Source organism: Orycteropus afer, unplaced genomic scaffold (genome assembly GCF_000298275.1).
Source record: "Orycteropus afer afer isolate SDZICR_OR568_19922 unplaced genomic scaffold, OryAfe1.0 scaffold00159, whole genome shotgun sequence".
Lineage (NCBI taxonomy): Eukaryota > Metazoa > Chordata > Mammalia > Tubulidentata > Orycteropodidae > Orycteropus > Orycteropus afer.
Window position 1 is genome coordinate 6,653,058 of NW_006921746.1, and position 20,305 is coordinate 6,673,362.

General features: G+C 35.2%; 1 protein-coding gene across 1 annotated transcript in view; it reads left to right on the plus strand.

Moving 5' to 3' along the window:
- UNC5C (unc-5 netrin receptor C) overlaps positions 1 to 20,305 on the plus strand; it is a 585,103-nt gene that overhangs the window by 310,334 nt on the left and 254,464 nt on the right. The window contains exon 2 of the mRNA XM_007946393.1: positions 15,399 to 15,620. Within this exon, the coding sequence (XP_007944584.1) occupies positions 15,399 to 15,620 (222 nt within the window). The remainder of the gene's footprint in view (positions 1 to 15,398; positions 15,621 to 20,305) is intronic.

Below are 20,305 nucleotides of genomic sequence, written 5' to 3' on the forward strand. Positions count from 1 at the left end.
GTTGATTATGAGAAAGATAATGTAGAGCTGCCATGTGCTATGCTTGTCAGTGGGTTGGAACTGATGGGGAGACAAAGTTCCAAGCTTTTGACTGACTGTGAGTGATTGTGAGAAAAATAGTATAGTCAGAAGAGGAGTTGAGTCAAGAGGAGAAACTAGATTCATAGGAAGATAAGTTTATCTGATGTTGATGCTGAGGAAACAATGTTGAACAAAATGCACTAAGTTCCTGATCTCAGAAGCTTGGAGTTTAGTGGGAAAGAGAAAGAAAATAAACAACTAATTTAGCAGCTAAGATAATTTGAGATAGGGATAGGTCATAAAAAGAATTCAAAGAGAATGAGATTGGGTGGTCAAAGGCACTCCCTTTGAGAATAAGGCATTTTGAGCTGAATCCTAAATGGCGAGGAGAAGGAAAAGCTTTCCTAAAGGAGCAAAGGGCAAGTTCAAAATCCCTAAGGTGAGAATGAGTTTGGTGTGTTCTAGGACACAAATACCAGTATACCTGTCTCAGAATAGGGTGGGGAAACAATAGGAGGGTGGGAAATGAGACATATAAGCTGGCAGCAATCAGATCAGGTGGGCCTTTGTTGGCAATGGTAAAGAACACACCAAAAAAAAAACCTCATTGCGGTTGAGTCTATGCAGACTCATTGCAACCCTACAGGACAGAGTAGAACTGCCCTGTAGGATTTCCAAGCCTGTAAATCTTTATGGAAACAGACTTCATCTTTCTCCCTCAGAACAGCTGGTAGGTTCAAATAGCTGACATTTTGCTTAGCAGGTGAATGCTATAACCACTTTGCCACCAAGCTCTTCCTTGGTAAAGAGCCCAAATTAATTCTAGGTCAATGCAAAGACAAAAGGTTTTATAAAGCGGGGTGGGGGTGGGAGGGGCGGTGTGGAAGGTGATGTGTGTGACATGATCTGATAATTGAAGCTGGTGTTTTGCATGAGATGCCTGAGGGAGAGACTAAGGAGAGAATCTTGGTTAAGTATCTGACTGTATTCAAGCCATGTTTTGATTACCTAGTGCCGTTCTGACAAGAATATACCACAAATGGGATGGCTTAAACAAACAAGAGTTTATTCTTACAGGTTGGAGGCTTTAAGTCCAAGTTCAAAGTGCCAGGCTCTAGGGGCTGGGTGAAGGCCCCTCAATCTTGGGGTCCAGCTCTGCCTCCTGCTCCTGGCCCACTGGAGCTAGAGGTGTTTTTTCACTCAGACAGCTGCTGGCTGCTGAGGCTGAGAAACCCCAAGGTTGACAAATAAAAACTCACAGTCCCGATGTTACCAAACCACAAGGCAGGCCATTAACTTAAGTCCATTGTAATTCAGCAGAGCATAGCAGGCTGCTGAGCCATTGCACGGCTACATGCAGGGTCCAAGCATACCGTAGGCTAGAGACCATTTCCAAGCTTCTCCTTATATACAGGAAGCAGACCACATATCCAAAAGCAGCTACTCAGCTGCTTGTGGTAGATCCCACCATGGAGTTGATTGCCCGTCTCATCATGGGGAATAACTGCCACCAGCTGCCCAGCCACTCAACCAGGCCCAGCCAAGTTGACACACAAACATAACTACCACAAACAGCAAAGAAAAAAGAGAAAGGTTGAAGAGGTAGGACATGAGACAATATAGTGCTAATGTAATGCACAGTCCCCAAGCAAGGAGGAAGTTTCAAAGGGGGGGGGAGGGGTGCAAAGAAGCCAAGTGTCAAATGAGGCCAAAATGTTGGAGAGGCTGAGGACTGAGATCATGGCTCTGGAGATAGGTGTATCCCATCATTTCCCACTCACAAAATAAGGGGGAAAGTGTCAACCTTGATTATTTAGTGAGAGAATGCATTTAGACCAAGGCTATGTATGTCTCATGATATATGACACTGACACTTGTATAGATGACAGATATAATTTTTTAATGTGGAAACTGGATCCATATTTAAAAATGCTAAAAGGAACACCTTTTTAAATATGTATGTTTCTTTTATATTTTATACAAGATTTCTTCTAACAACTTATGATTTATATTAATAAAGTAATTCCTATATACTTCTGTCTTTTCCTATAGAACTTCCTTAGAAAGAACAATTCAAATGGAAAGAAAAAAAAACCCTAAAGTCCAGGCGAGGCACTGGTTATGCACAGATTAATGAGATAAGCACTCTCTCTATCTCTATAAGCTTGCTGTTCACTAGGGAAGAAATTTAAACAAGGAGCTCAAGGTGCAATGGGAGATGACAGCAGGGGACATTTGGAGTGGAGAGAAATCAAATGAAGGAATATTTAAATGAATATCTGAAGAATGAGTTGGGAAAGGGGTAGGGATGAAATTGTGGGGAGAATAATGATCAGTTTTATGTGTCCAATTGCCAAGGCTGCAGTCTCCAGTTATTCAGTGACACACTAATCTAGGTGTTGCCTTGGGCCTCAACTCTGCTTCGACCAGTTGAATCAGATCCACAGAGGTGTCTAGAAAATTCTCCCTTACTTAAAATCAATTGATTATAGACTTTAATCACATCTACAAAATACCTGCAGAGCAACATCTAGCCAAGTTGGCACATAAAACATACCATTACAGAGTTTTCCAGGAAAGCAGTAGATGTCAAGTAAATATATCATAATATTGTATCTGAATTTTTTACTAGATTCTTCTAAACTATAAATCCTTCCTAAAGCATTAGTTTCTAAGTTTATGTTGTCTTATTTATTAATCAATTATTATTTAATTTCTGTAATATTTCTCTGAATTATATATATTTTTTACTCTTGAGATTCCTGAAGTTCAAAAGAGTAAATGATTTGTGATTCATTAATAAAGAGTAAGAAAATGGTCCAACTTTATCTTAATTCACTTATATAAATCTACACATGTTAGCAAGCCTTACTAACACCTTCATATTAAGTGCTTTACAATGATCGTCAAATATTAATGAAGTATACTTTAATTTTAAGCATGGTATTTGTACAACCAGACAAGTAAACAAATTTAAAAAAAATATTATTATAAATGCTGAAGCTAATAAATTTAATATCTTCTATAGCATGAAGGCTGGCGGTTCAAACCCACCAGCCACTCCTTGGAAGGAAGATGGGGCAATCTACTTCAATAGTGATACTGCCTTGGAAACCCAAAGAGGGGTCGCTATGAGGTGGATTTGACTGATGGCACATAACAACAGCAACAGCAACAACATAGCATGATTTATTTTCATAGGTAATAGGGCTTCATTGAGAGATAAAATGTAGGTTCAGCTACAACAATAGAACAACCTTAACATATAGAAAGTGATCTACAAATGTTTATCTTTTAACAAAATGTGAGAAGAACAATAAAATATGTCAGTTTAATGTCAGAGGCCATGGAAATAAATAAATGAGAACAATGAAAAAATAAGAGAAAATGAGGTGAAACCAGACAGAATGAAATAAGTGTTATATAGTTACAAATATGGGAGTTCTGGTGGCATAGTGCCTAAAGCATTTGCTAACCAGGAGGTTATATATAAACATAAATAAAATAAATAAAACAAACAAGGCATTTGACTGCTAACCAGAAGCCTGGTGGTTCAAACCCACCAGCCACTACTCTGAAGGAAGGTTGGACAATCTACTTCCGTAGTGATAACACCTCGGAAACCCAAGGAGGGGGTCACTATGAGTTAGATCTGTCTAGATGGCTGTGGGTTTGGTTTTTTGTTTGTTTTTTTTTTTTTCTGGTTAGTTACAAGTAACATGGTGTTGAAACACAGGTTTAAATGGAGATAACAAGTAAGGCTTTATGAAATCAGTATTATTGATTTAGGAATATTTAGTGAAGAATCTTGCCATTGAGTTAATTCTGACTCATAGTGACTCCCACTGGGTTTCGAAGGCTATAACCTTTTCAGAAATAGACTGCCCCACCTTTCTTCTGTGGAACAGCTGATGAGTTCAAACCACCCACCTTTTGGTTAGCAGTCAAATGTCTTAACCATTACATACACCACCAGAACTCCTAACAAGTACATGTAATTATTTAATTTCTCTACCCCTTACTTTGAATTAAAATTTTTAAAACCCAGAAAGAAATAAGTATCATTAATAATCCTAGCTTTTAAGAAAAAAATATAAAAAATATTAAATTTTTCTCTAATGCCCTTCAGTTTATCTCATCAACAATTGTAGTTAGTTGCCTTCAACTCGGTTCCTACTTATAGCAACCCTATGTACTACAGAAAGAAACATTGCCAGTCCTGTGCCATCCTCACAATCATTGCTATGTTTGAGCCCATTGTTGCAGCCACTGTGTCAATACATCTCATTGAATGTCTTCCTTTTTTACATGGACATTCTATGATGTTCTTCTCCAAAGATTGGTCCCTCCAGATAACTTGTCCAAAGTATGTGAGTCAAAGTCTTGTCATCCTTGCTCCTAAGGAGCATTTTGGCTGTAATTCTTCCCAAAAAGATTTTTATTTCTCTGGCAGTCTATAATATATTCAATATTCTTTGCCACCACCATAAATTGAAATGCAATAATTCTTCTTCAGTCTTCCTTATTTATTGTCCAGCTTTTGAGTATATGTGAAGCAAATAGAATACCACAGCTTGGATTGTGTCCACAAGGTGACATTTTGCTTTTTAACACTTTAAAGAGGTCTTTTGTAGAAGATTTGCCCACTGCAATATATCATTTGACTTCTTGATTGCTGCTTCTGCAAGCGATTATGGATACAATAAAATGAAATCCTTGATAACTTCAATCTTTTCTCCATTTATCATGATGTTGCTTATTTGTTGAATTGTGAGGATTTTTGTTTCCTTTCTGTTGAGGTGCAATCCATACTGAAGTCTACAATCTTGGATCTTCATCAGCAAGTGCTTTAAATTCTCTTCACTTTCAGTAAGCAAAGTTGTGTCATCTTCATAACATAGGCTGTTAATGAGTTCCTCCAATCCTGTTGCAGTGTTCTTCAGATAGTTCAGCTTCTCAGATTATTTGCTCAATGTACAGATTGAATAATTATGGTGAAAGGGTGCTATGCTGAAGCATACCTTTCCTGATTTTAAACCATGCACTATGCCTTTTTTCTGTTTAAACCACTGCCTCTTGCTATATGTGCAGGTTCCTCATGAGCACAATTAAGTGTTATGGAATTCCTATTCTTCACATTGGTATCCATAATTAGTTTTAATCCACACATTTGAATTCATTTGCATAGTCAATAAAACACAGGTAAACATCTTTCTGATAGTCTCTCTTTTCAGCCAAGGTTCATCTAGCATCAGCAATGATATCCCTCATTCCATATCCTCTTCTAACTTGTTTTTATCATTTTTTTCTCAATATACAGCTGTAACTCTATGCTAATGATTTTCAGCAAAGTTTTACTTGCATATGGTATTAATGATATTGTCAGATAAATTCCATGTTTTCTTTGATCAACGTTCTTTGAAATGGGCACAAATATGGATCTCTTTCAGTTGCTTGGCAACCTGCCTGTCTTGCAAATTTCTTGACGTAAATGAGTGAGTGCTTCCAGCATTGCACCCATTTGTTGAACTATTTCAACCGGTTTTCCATCAATTTCTAAAGCCTTGTTTTTCACCACTGCATTTAGTGAATCTTGGACTATTTCCTTCAATTCCATCCATTCTTGATCACATGCTACCTCCTGAAATGGTTGAATGTGCACCAATTCTTTTTTGGTACAATAATTATATGTATTCCTTCCATCTTCCTTTGATGCTTCTTCCACTGTTCAATATTTTGGCCAAAGAATCTTTGCATATTCCACTGTAATACTTTATTTTGTCTTCTCAAATCACCCTTTGAAATTTTCTGTTCAGCTCTTTTACTTTGTCCTTTCTTCCATTCACTTCAATGACTCTAGTTTCAAAAGCAAGTTTCAGAATCTCTTCTGACATCCATTTTGTTCTTCTCTTTCATATATGATGTCCTGGATTCCATCCTACAACTCATCTGGCCTTCTTCATTTGTATTCAATGAGTCAAATCTATGGTTGAGATGGTGTCTAAATTCAGTTGCGATGTACCCAAGGCTGTACTTTGGCTCTCGTGGACTTGTTTTGATCTGTCCCACAGTTGGCTCCTTGTCTTGTTCAAACTGATGATATTGAGTTTCTATATTGTATCTTTCCAGAGATGAAATGAATTTGATTCTTGTGTATTCCAACTGCCAATGTCCACATGGATAATTGCCTTTTAAATTGTTGGACAAAAGTATTCTCAATGAATAAGTCCTTGGTCTTGCAAAATTCTATCAAGCTCTAGTGGTTTAAAGCATTTGATTGCTTACCAGAAGGTTAGTGGTTCAAACCCACCAGCCACTCCACAGAAGGAAGATTGGGTAATCTACTTCTATGAAGATTCACCACCTCTGAAACCGAAAGGGGGTTCGCTATGTGTCGGAATTGACTCAATGGCAGTGAGTTTGGGTTTTGGTTTTATCTTTCATGTGGTATCTATCCACAAGGTCTTATTTTATGACTACTGATCTTTCTTTACGAGCTCTGGTGACATAGTGCCTAAGGCATTTGACTGTTAACCAGAAGGCTGGCAGTTCAAACCCACTAGCCACTCCTCAGAAGGAAGGTTGGGCAATCTACTTTCATAGTTATATCACCTGGGAAACCCAAGGAGGGGTTACTATGACGGTTCCCACTCAACAGCAGTGAGGTTTTTTTTTTTTTGTTTGTTTTGTTTTCCTTTCTGATCCTTCTTTATTTCTAGCTTTTGCTTTCCAAAAAACCAAAAACCAAATAAGCTGTCGTCTAGTCGGATCCGACTCGAAGTGACCCTTCCTTGGGCTTCTGCGGCGGTATCACTATGGAAGTAGATTGCCCAACCTTCCTTCTGAGGAGTGGCTGGTAGGTTTGAACCAGTAACTTTTGGTTAGCAGTCAAATGCCTTAGACACTATGCCACCAGAGCTATCACCAGTAATTATCAGTGAATCTTGATTGCATGTTTGATCAAAATCATACTGCAGAAGTTCATTAAAATTTTCTTCATCCTTGGCATTAGTGGCTGGTTTGTAAATTTGAATAATAGTCATATTAATTGGTCTCTGTAGGCATATGGCTATCATGGATATTATCCTATCATTGACAGCATGGTACTTCAGGATAGATCTTGAAATGTTCTTTTTGACAGTGAATATGATGTCAATCCTCTTCCATTTGTTATTCCTTACAGAGTAGACCTTCTGAATGTCCTGTCCACTTCAACTCCCTAATGCTTAGGATATTTATCTTTAAGAGTTCCATTTCATTCTTGACAAATTCCAATTTTCCTAAGTTTATATTTCATACAGACCATGTTCTGATTATTAATGGATGTTTGCAACTGTTTAGTCTCATTTTCAGTCATTCCACATCAGCAAATGAAAGACCCAAAAGGTTTACACCATCCATCTCGTTAAAGTCAATTCCACTTTGAGATAGCATCTCTTTCCTAGTTGCATTTTGAGAGACTTACAAACTAAGGGACTCATCTTCTGGCACTATATCATACAGTGTTCTACTGTTTTTTATGCAGTTTTCACTGGCTAATTTTTTGGAAGTAGATTGCCAGATTCTTCTTCCTAGTCTGCCTTGGTCTGGAAGCACCACTGAAACCTATCTACCATTGATAACCCTACTGGTATTTGAAATACCAATGACATAGCTTCCAGAGTACAGCAACACACATATCACTCCAGTATAACAAACTGACAGACAAGTAGTGACTATTGTTTTTATGCTTCAGCTTCTAGGCATTTTATTTTGCTTCTTATGATCTGTTGATATAGACATGTGCATACACACACATATATATACACACACAGATAGAATTTTCATATTTATTTCTTAAATGTCATTAAAAAAAAACTGCCATTGAGTCAATGGGTTTGAACCACCAACCTTCTGATTAGCAGTCAAATACCTTAGGTACTGCGCCACCAGAGCTCCCTTTTTAAATGTTATAATTCTATATAAATTGGTGCCAAAATTAAATTTTTGTTTGTTTCTTTGTAATGGAATTCTGTTAGATTAACATAAATAAGTCTGCCTCATTTTTTACTGGCCAAATAGTGTTCTCTTAGATAGATGTGTCATAAATTACTTAGTCATTTCTCCATTAATGGATATTTCAGTTCTCAATTTATGTTATAAGCAATGCTGCAGAGAACATCTTTGTACATATTTGTTTACATATTGATGCCATTATGTTTATACCTTGGATTCCAAGAAGTGACATTGCTTACCTGAAGAGATTTAATTTCTATTGATACTATCAAATATTCTCTACTTAAATGCCAATTTACATACCACTAATATATACAAATACCCCTTTCCTCAAACTTTCTTTAATCATTTCAATATTTTTAGCTGATCTGGTTAGCAAAAGAAGCATATTATCTTACTTTATTTTACATTTACTAATTTATTTGAAGAAGGGAATGAGTAAGTTTTTGAAAAAGTCTTCTAAGAATATGATATATGCTTCTTGGAAGAAGTAGAGATTATAGGCACCAAACCACTTTGGATGATTTTCATATTAATGAGTCATATATTCTGAAATTTAAACTGGGACAGAAGGAGATGATTATTTCAGAGGTAAATGCATATCATAGAACTTGTTAACTTTATTTCACTATTAATAACATATGGACATTATTTGGCAAGAATTTCTTCAAAAACACACAAAAGGTATTAGTGAAGTATTATTCAACAACTTAAATGATGAATCTATTAATATGTTGCTTGAAATATACTCCACAGTCACTGTCTTCCAAATAATATTTTAATCAAAATATTAAAAATAATCTTGGATCTCATTCAGATAGTTAATTCCAGCTGCCTTTTGTTGTAATATATCATGAATTATCTCTCTGATGGATGGATAGCCAAATGCAGATAAAATTAGCTTTGCAGTCATTCATTTTAAATTGCTCTTGAATCATTTGGAAGTAAATTCCATTTCAGAAGAATATGCTTCAGGTCTCAGACAAAGAGATAATGGTCCTATATTTTATGATATAAGCAATAATAGTGCGAGTCTTATGATTCAGAAATATAGAAACTTATGTATTAAGTTGATGAAAATTAAGGCTTTGATATATAGCAATAAAACCAGCAACCTAAAGCTTCCTGATTGATGTTCATAGTATAATATTTTCCTGTCAAGAATTAGGTGGAATTATTGTCTATAAAAATAATACATGGTGCAAAGCTTTCTCTTCTTGTGTATGAAAGAGAAAACAAATGACTATATGCAATAACAGGAAAAGTGTGCTTGCTTTAAGGAGGAAATCTCAAAGGAAATATTTAGATTTACCTGATATTAAGATAAAAATGCACTACTGTTGGAATATCATTATTGAGTAGTGGTAGAAAGTGGAAAATTAAGTCTGTTAGGGGAGGATAAAATGAATAATAATGTTATATTTGCATTAAAAGTCAATTACAGAATTCAGCATACAAAATAAAAGCAAGTCTGGGAATTTTGCTTTGTTAAATTGAAATTGTAGCCAATGTGTCTACAAACGTCAGGTAACTGAGTGTCTCATTTCATGGAAATTCCATATATAAACTATATGTGGAAAACTTGTTTAGCTAGGTAATTAATCAAGTTCTTTATGCAATTAGTATAACAGAGCCAATATTAGCAGCAGACATCTGCATTAATAAAAAAATATAATTATTTAGGAAAATATGGTATATAATCAAATAATAAATGAACAGTCTAAAGTTACTGCTCACCAGTTGAGTTCCTGTTATCACCTTGGAGACTTCAGAAGACAGCTTCAGATATTCATATCAAGAAAGAAGATGTTCTCACTGATCTCCTTAGTGAAAACTCAAATTGTTCTTTTATCACTTTAATTTTTGAGGCACAAACATAAAATTAGCTTTGCAGTCATTCATTTTAAATTGCTCTTGAATCATTTGGAAGTAAATTCCATTTCAGAAGAATACGCTTCAGGTCTCAGACAAAGAGATAATGGACTATATAAGTATCAGGAATAAGTATCAGGAAGCTGGATTATGCTGTATGAATGAATGAATGAATTACATGATTGGAACTGAACTCAGTAAATAGTCTACAAGCTTAGGTAGAATTTCAAACTTCCTTATCCACATGTATTAAACATTCCTCTAGTGCCCTCAGTATGGCAGAGATTTTACTTGTTTAGGATCAGGCCCATGGATGGGAACTGGAATACATTCAAAGGGAAGGCCACAAACAGATATAACCATGCATTTTCACTTGCACACTACTGCAGATTTACTTGCTTTGAGAGCTGATGGCAGTCTGACTTTCTCAGGCTGGGAAACAATGTTTACTTCTGGAGCACACCTAATATCCATAAGGAACTGGAAAATACCAGATGATTTTTAGAACAAATAGCCATTCATAAAAATGTTATGTCATTCCTCAGATTTTCCATGAAGCGCGACACTCAGTTACTAGTTTGTAGACAGGTTGGGCGTGTGTCCATTGCAGTCACACAGGACCTGCTCTTGGTTTAATACTCTATGTCACCATCTTCAATTTCTTCATAATTTTTTCAACAAATAGTGGCTCCGTGTTTAAATTTTGCACTTGGCCCCACAAATTTTGTAGCCAATCCTGTTCATAGATGTCCCTGTTACTATGACATTTTATAATTTTAAATGAATTTGAGGGACATTATAAATGCTAAAATATCTTATGAATCTTTTAGGAATTGCTAAAATTGCCTTTAATATAATATCCAAGCTTTCATAAGATTTTTGCTGACCTCTTATAATGTGCCTGTGAGGCATTGGTGGCTCACTAATAGAATTCTTGCCTTCCACTTGGGAGACTTAGGTTCGTTCTCAGCCATTATACCTCCTGTGCAAACATTATCCATATGTCATTGGAGCTTTGTGTGTTGCTCTGATGTTGAACAGGTTTCAGTGGAGCTTCCAAACCGAGAGACTAGAAAGAAAGATCTGCTATCTACTTCCAAAAATAAGCCAATGAAAACCCTATGGATTACAAAGGTCCAATCTTCAACTGATTATGAGGGTGGCACAGGATCTGGTAGCATTTCATTCCATTGTGCATGGAATTTCTGTGAGTCAAGAGCCAACTCAATGGTAGTTAACAACAATAACAATATGCCTGGCCCTATGCTAGACTGTGGTTGAGGCATTTGTTTAAGTGTTCATTTGGGGGAACTCTGTATATGCAGGAATTGGGTTGTCTGTCACTTGTATGGAAGCTTTATATATGACCAGGTCTGGATCATTTGTGGTGCCACTGAGTAGATTTGAACAGGCAACGTTTGGGTTACTAGCCAAGTATAGACTGTCTGCATCACCCAGGGATCTTTGTGCTAGACTGTTGGAATATAAAACTGGAAATGACATAGTTCTAGTCTTCAAAGAGCATTTGTTCTCTATTTCCAGTTCTTTGAAATTGGTAATAATTAAATAAAACTAGTTGCCTAAGTAGAATCTTATATATATATATATGTGTGTGTGTGTGTGTGTGTGTGTGAAATAAATATATATTATTTTGATTGAAAATAATTGGTTTTCTTGTTTGATTTTCAAAACTTAGTATAAAAAGAAAATTTTAGGATAAAATTTCATAAAAAGATAATTGCTAAAATACCACTTTACCTGGAAATTAATACTGACACTTGTCATTATTTTTATTCAGAAAGTATTCTCTCACTATACTTAACTTGATGGTGAGAGAGTTGTTATCTGGGCCAACTTCTATGTTTGGGTATGATTGCTGGACCATCTGTTGCAAATGGAGAAATGAAGAATTGTACAACAGCCTGTGAACCACTGAAGATCAACCCACTTGTACTTTGTCATATCTATCCCCTGTCTAGTTATATATATTTTGCTTTCTCAAACTTTTGAAAATTATTTTTAATAATGCCATTATCAACACCTAAATTGAATATTGTTGTTGTTGTTGTTATGTGCCGTCGAGTCAGCCCTGACTCATAGCGACCCCTCCTTGGGTTTCCGAGGCAGTATCACTACGGAAGTAGGATTGCCCAACCTTCCTTCCGAGGAGTGGCTGGTGGGTTTGAACCTCCAGCCGTCTGGTTAGCGGGCAAGTGTCTTAGCCACTATGCTACCAGAGCTCCCAAATTGAATATTAGAAGTGACATAATGCATATTAGAATTATTAGAAGTGAATTCATCCAGGGCATAAACTTGAATGTAGTATACTTATAAGATGGAGCCCTGGTGGAGCATAATGGTTAAGTTCTGGGATGCTAATCAAAAGGTCAGTGGTTGGAACCCACCAGCTACTCTGCAGAAGTAAGATTCAGCAGTCTGCTTCCATAAGATGTACAGCCTTGGAAACCCTATAGGGCAGTTCTCTCTTCTATAGGGTCTCTGTGACTCGGAATCAACTTGTTTGCATATGTGTGTGTGTGTGTATATACATGTGTGTGTGTGTGTGTGTGTGTATGGTTAAGACATCTCTCTGTCAAATTTAAGAGATGAGTTCATACAGAAACTAAAATGATATATAAAAAACATTGTATTTAGTACATGAAGAATTCGCAGGTTACATTTGAAGTGTTGCTTAACACAGAGATTTATTTCCCTTTATATGTAGTAATCCTCTTGTCTCAAAATTAGTTTTCCATACATTTCCTAAATACATTATTGAAACATTACTACTTTTTTCCCCAGCATTTAACAGAGTCTTTTGATTTGAAAACATATGTGTGACTTTCTCAGCTTCCATTAGTCTTTCCAGTAGTTTACAATTAAATAACCAGAAGAAAGAAAAATACATCCTTTGGCAAGGCAGCATAATAATCAATTTTTAGTGTCTCTCTGTAAACTCTTTCAGTAAGATGTGAATGTAAAGTAGTTTTGCTGCTTTATTGAATAAGGTAAATGGTATACAATCATCTGATATCTTGCATTCATTGTTCCTTCTAAAGGAACAAATATCATTTTCTAAGGCTTTTTATACTTCACATACTTAAAGAAATAGTTGTGAAATGCATACAAACATTTTTGTGTGTACAAACATACACCAATATTAAAACTGTCTAATTGACCAAATGCCTTCATGAATAATAATAAGTAAATATAATCAGTAACTCTCTAGGGGATTTCAAGTTTGATATTTTGTGGAGTTTTATTGATTATCAGCACTGTCTGTCATTGCCTATAACAGTAAGTGCTTCAGGGAAAAAAATATGTTGGATAAGGCCTTCAAGACGTCAGCTCTGTGTTGATGGATCTGCCAATAGCTCAGTTTTCCATCCTTCTGCCTTTCTGAGCTATATTTATTTAAACACTCCTGAGTGTGCCTGCTTATTGACAAAAGAAGCTGAAATTGATGGAAACAAGGTTATTCTTTAGTAAGCTGACAGTTTGGGTCCTTGATGTTCAACAACAGAAAAACTAGAAATGATGCCCTGACAGAAGAAAGCAAATTAATGAGGCAAAGTGAGAAAGAACACAAGCTACAGGAAACACCATTAAGATTTAAGTGTCAGGAATTTACAATTGTAGAGAAGGTTTGAAAGCTAGTTTTGTCTGTGATATAAATGGAGACAATTTTCACTGCAAAACAGATTGGCAGTGATAAGAAGTCACTACTATTGAACAAGCTATCTCATGACCTGGTAGCACAATGCCTAAGGCACTTGACTGCTAACCAGAAAGCTGGCGGTTCAAACCCACAAACCACTCCTCAGAAGGAAGGTTGGGCAATCTACTTCTGTAGTTATACCACCTTGGCAACCCAAGGAGGGGTCGCTGAGTTGGGTCCGACTCGATGGCAACAAACAACAACAACATCTCATGACCCAGATGAAAAAACTCTGGTGCCAGGTTTCTCAATGAACTGATTTCTGCTTCATGCATGGCTATTTGCCAAGGCAGAGCAACAATTGAATGAATGAATGAAAGGAGTTTTAAGGTGACATATTAGCAACTAGTCATTAACTACCAATACCATATGCTATACTTGCTACTGAATATATATATATATTTTTATTTATATTTATCAGCACATTAACCTTTCACAATTCTCTTATTAGAATGTTTTACATTAATTCAGTCTATTCACTCTCATTTATCTTTCTAAGCATGAACCATGTTTTAATGCTATGTAGCCCAAAGGACTTGTGAAAATGGTTAATTTTGACCTCAGTTTCAACCTTAAATTGATCATAGTGCTTGATCAATTTTAAGATTAATAATAGTTTAGTTCCCTTATGCACCCATAGGAAGAGAATCATCATGTTCAAATTATTTATGGTATATTGGGAAGAATCTTCTCACCTGGACTTTTATAAACATAACAGGAAGCTTTATAGGATCCAAAGCCCACTGCCATTGAGTCAATTTTGATTCATGTTGACCCCTGTTCAGTTTCCAAGGCTATAAATCTTTACAGAAGTAGACTGCCTCATCTTCCTCCTCTGGAGTAGCTGATGAGTTTGAACCACTGACATTCTGGTTACCAGTCAATTGCCTTACCCACTACTCAACCACAGATCCTTTTTTGTAGAATAGGACGTTTTATTTTTATTATTTGAAATCATGCAAAATGTAAAGTTAAAGAAATATACTTTAAAGTGTGCAAATATCTCAAGTGGTTTTTAGGTTTTGTTTATTCAATGATGCTGGAACAGCAGGGTGGGAGCAATATGTTTGATCATTTTCAGTGCTACATGCAATGAGGTTATTACTCATGATAACACTCAGTAGTATGCTACAACACTCAGTAGTATACCAAACAAAACTAGGTTACACCATATTGACTGATGTGATGTTAATTATCGTCTCTAGTTCTAAATTAAATGAGCTTTAAAAAAATATTTTTTTGGTTGAATGAAGAGTAAATAAATGAATGAGTATTTCATGCAGTGATATCTTTTGAAAATAATAATAGACTTGAGTTTGAACTTAGTGGGGTTTTTTTGTTGTTGTTTTGGTCTTCTTCTCAGCTCCTTGCAAAGAATATGAGGTTTATTTATGAGCTTTACACTTTTCAAACAAATTTTTATACTGAAGTTGCATATTCTTTTGTCTGTTCTTATGGGAAGCCCTGTATAATGGGAAATATATTGGAAAAATGAGAGTTGTTCAGGGAGACAAACTAGGTTCAATCCCTGTTCTGCTATTTCCTAGATGTGTGCTCAGGGTAAGATATTTATCCTCCCCAATGTTCAGTGTTACCCTATGTAAAAACGAGAATAGTAATACGTAATCCATAATTGGGATAATGTATTTAATGAACCTGCCACACTGCCTGACATGTAACAGACATTCAGAGGACTTAATTAGTTCATTTATGAACCATTATTTTAAGTCAGAAGCAAAGGCCAATTGTCACAATATTTTGACCATTTTCCACTTTCTTCTTGTTTTACTAGACGATGACTTTTTTCATGAACTCCCAGAAACCTTTCCATCTGATCCACCTGAGCCTCTGCCACATTTCCTTATTGAACCTGAAGAAGCTTACATTGTGAAGAATAAGCCTGTGAACCTATATTGTAAAGCCAGCCCCGCCACCCAGATCTACTTCAAGTGCAATAGTGAATGGGTTCATCAGAAGGACCACATAGTAGATGAGAGAGTAGATGAAACCTCTGGTGAGTTTTCTGTTGCGTTTGGATGGCTGTTCAATATTCACTTACTCACTAGTCTGGTGTGTTGGCATACTGTTCTTTCAATTGGTGAAACAGAAATAGAAAATAGCATTGTTCTCCTTTGGTTAAAAAAAAAAAAAACAATAAGTTAAGATTTGATAAACTCATTCCATACATTTCCAAGTAAAATGTGATGAGTACACCCTGACTTGATTCCCGTTGGGCTACATAGCATTAAAACATGGTTCATGCTTAGAAAGATAAATGAGAGTGAATAGACTGAATTAATGTAAAACATTCTAATAAGAGAAATTCTTCACTTTCACTTGTGTGGTAGCTGACATCATTACTAAATGCCCTGAAATCTGAGGAGCATATTCAGCCAAAGATAAATTGTTCTTATTTACATCATTGTCAAAATGTTAATGTACTTGTATAATTTCCCCCATATATTTCTTAAAATTTATAAACATTGCAGATTCAAAACATCCTTTATCCATAACTTACATCCAAAAATGAATCCTAACCACCTAACTCTTATCTGAACCTTTATATGACTGAGGACATTGATAGCGCAGGATCCAAGCGAAGTGGAGAAGTGGTAACGGGAGCTTCTGCATAAGTATTCAACTTCTCTTTGGATCTTGGCTGGAGTATCCTTGCCCCTGGTATGACTAACATTTCTGACTATATTGCTCTGTAAACGTCACCCTTAAAAGTAAAATATCAAAGCCATAGAGAAGATGAACTATATTTTAATAACCTTTGATTTTAGATTTGCTGTAAAGAAGAATTTCTTGATAGCAATTTTTTACTCTATAATGGATAACTTAGGATAGTTGTAGGCTTTCTGAGAGTTAAAAAAAACATCAGAAAGATATCTATCTTCCTACAGTGGTGTAAATATCTTTGCTACCTGGCAGAGAGAATGATTATATATTAGGACATATATTTTGAACAATATTCCCAAGGTAAATATGACAACTATGACAAAAATGGAAGCATTTACATATTTATTTTCCTCCATAGAATAATATCTATGTACAAAATGGGTCTCTATTTTCAAAGTCCAAAATAATGGAAGTAACTTATATTTGTGTCCAGTTGTTGGATTCACCAAGGGAGAATAGAACCAGCACCTAAGGCAAATCTACCTTAAATGTTGCTAACATCATATAACAAGGTAATGAAACATAAGAAATAATAAAGAACTAAGAAGAGATGTCTTTTAAAAGAGCACATGGAATATATATATATATATATATATACATATATATATATATATATATATATATATATATATATATATATATAACATACATGGTCTTAGAAAATTAGTGGGCAACACTACATAATTGTTTGTCAATTTGTGAATCAATATGTTAACTGTATGTGAGCTGAAGACTGCAGAAATAGCTGAGTATTCAACTGTAGAGATACTTCAGGGACTCACCCCATCCCTTGGTCTAATTATTCAGAAAATAACTGCACCAGATGTCTTCAATATCTCAAGTGAATTGAGTTTTATTTGTTTCAGCTCATTTATTTATAGAGTTCAAACACATAAGCTTTTAACAGTAAGAATAAAAAGAAACAAATCACATAAGCTAAAATGAAAATTAGTGTATAGGAAGATAAGAAATTAAAGAAAACAGCTCTGATATTGAGCACTTTTGTCCCAACTTCATTCTATGTTTGTAATATACCAAAAATAAATACATAAACAAATAAAGACATTTACTTTCCTGGAATACATTGCATTTTCTACATGTTTACATAATAATTAATTTCTATTGCATACCCTCATGCTTAAAACTACATTTTTAAACAACTGTAAGTTAAAATATATGGCATTCATATTAAGGATATAATAGATCAGAACAAAGAGAAGATTTGGCAGCTCCGATATTTACACTATTCTCCCAAGACATAGGGATGAAGTAGAAGTCAGTGTAGCTTTCTGTTGTCTTCCATTTTTTATCCAAAAATTTACAAGGAAAGCCAGTATCCAGCCAAATGTTGATGTTCTAAAAGCATATAAATATTACTTTCAAGTCAGAAACAGAAAAGACAAGGATAACCACAGATACCATCATTTAATATTGTTCTTAACATACTAGCCAGTGCAATTAGACAAGATAAAGGATTAAAATGAGTAAAAATCATAAAGAATAAAGAAAAATTATTATTTTTGACAGATGGTATGATTTAATATATCTGGAAAATTTAACTAGTGTCAAATGAAAAGCCAGAAAAAAACAAGAGACTGCAGAAAAGTGACTGACATAAAATTTACCTAACCCATTAACTCTTCTATGTACAGGTAATAATCAATTCAAAAAGTAATGGAATAAAAGATGTCATTTACAATAGTGATGTAAAAGAAAACATATTGGTATAAACTCACTGCCGTTAAGTCAGATCCAACTCATAGAGATCCTTCCTTGGGTTTCTGAGGCAGTATCACTATGGAAGTAGATTGCCCAACCTTCCATCCAAGCAGTAGCTGGTGGGTTTGAACTGCCAGCCTTCTGGTTAGTAGTCAAGTGCCTTAAGTACTACGCCACTAAAGTTAGCAAAAAATTTGCAGGACTTTAAAAAGGAAATTTTAAAACTCTACCCAGAGATGAAAAAGATATGATGACTTAAATAAATGGAAGGGCATATCTTGTTCTTGAATATAAATATGGAATATTTTTAAAGTGTTTGTTATTTAGAAAGGATCCCTGATGGCACAGTGGTTAAAGTGCTTGGCTGCTAACCAAAGGGTTGGGGTTCAAAACCACCAGCCAGTCTGCAGGAGAAAGATGAGCCAGTATGTTTCCATAAAGATTTACAGCCTTGGAAACTCTATGAGGCAGTTCTGCTCTATTCTATTGGGTCACTATGAGTCAAAATCTATTTGACAGCAGTGGGTTTTGGGGGGTGTACTGTTTATGAATGAGTCTTTAACAACATTATGTGAAAAGTAATTTGTGAAAATAGCTGGGGAATTTCTGAAATAATAATGAGGGAACTCCAGCCCTTTAAAAATACATTCTAAAGCTAAAATAAAACACACAGATAATAGGTTAAAATGGAAACCACTGAAGACCCAAATACCTAAAGCTTTGTAAATTGTGATAAAGATGGGTTTCAACCAATCAAGGAAAGATAGGTTGTTACATGTATAGAGACAACAAGCTAAGCACTTGGAAAATAAAAATAAATTTTATTTTTTATTTTTTTAACAGGCCAATGGATTTTAGTATTACTGTTCATTGATATAAGTTCAGATTACTGAGTTCTAGTATACTAACAAAACTATTCACAATTGTCGGTAAAAACTATTAAAATACTTCTCATGGTTTCAACTATATTCAAACATACTCAAATATTTTTCAACAATTTAAACATTTTTAACTGTATATGTCTTCAGCAAACAACATATCAAGGCAAATAGAGTACAGAAACTGATGTGGGAATCTATATATCGTCTAATAAGTCAGGCATTAAAAATATTGGAAAAAAATGCAAAACAATTTTAGTATTCTCACTAATTTTGTTTTCAGAAGTATAGTTGTAATATAAAAATAATATTTATGCTAATATATCACAGAATTATTGAGCCACTTTTTAAAATAAATTAATTTTTAGATTATAGCTCATTCTTTATTATTTTTATTTTTTCAATGTTTCCTCCCCTTATAGCTTATTCTTTGGAATGAAATAAATTCTAAGTTAGGGCTCAAAATAATAATAATAATAATAAGCCCTAGAGGAAAATATTGGCAACTTTTTGGTGGTGGGAAGAGCTTTTTAAATTAAGACACAAAATCAAGAAACTTTATTGGAAAGCAAGATTAAATTTGACTAAACAAAACAAACAACAAAAACAGAAAGGCATGGGGCAAACAAAAAATGGCTATTAGATATGTGGACAAATGTTAGTCACAGGGCTAATTTAATTAATATGTAAATAGCTCTTAATATACATGTAAGAGAAAGATCAGCAATCCAATAGAAAATTGAGCAGAAGTCAGATATAGATACAGGAAAAGAAATGTAAATCTCTAGGTACAGTGTCCCTCAATAGCTTAAGCCATAAAAAAAAAAAAAAAAAAAGAAGGTGGAGAGTAAGAGGCATAGCTTCTATTAAGTTTGTGCACAAGCTGAGACAGAGAGGGAGGTCCCTCAGATATGACTGCTAACCAGAAGGCTGGCAGCTCAAACCTACTTCTCAGAAAGAAGGTTGGGCAATCTACTTCCATGGGATACTGCCTCCGAAACCCAAGGAGGGTTCGCTATAAGTTGGATCTGACTCCACGGCAGTGAGTTTGTTTTTTTTTGTTGTTGTTTTGGATGCTTTTATAGAGTGGGGATTACACCACAATCATGTTATACATACAATTTCATGATTACAGGTTAAGCATGCACAATGATGGATACAAAGATGGTGACCCTTAGCATATCTCATTATAATCTTAAATCTCCACCCAGGGGTGTGGAATTTACTATGCTAATATCCCCTTTCACCCAGAATCAGGATATTGCTGAGTCAGCAACTAGTAATCAATGATGGATGACCTTCCTCCAGCATTAGCAAACTTACTGGCTGTGATAGTTGAAGATGTGTCAACTTGGCTGGACTCCAGTTGTGAGTGGTGGTTCCCATGATGGATCACATGACTGCGTTCTAAGCGGCCGGT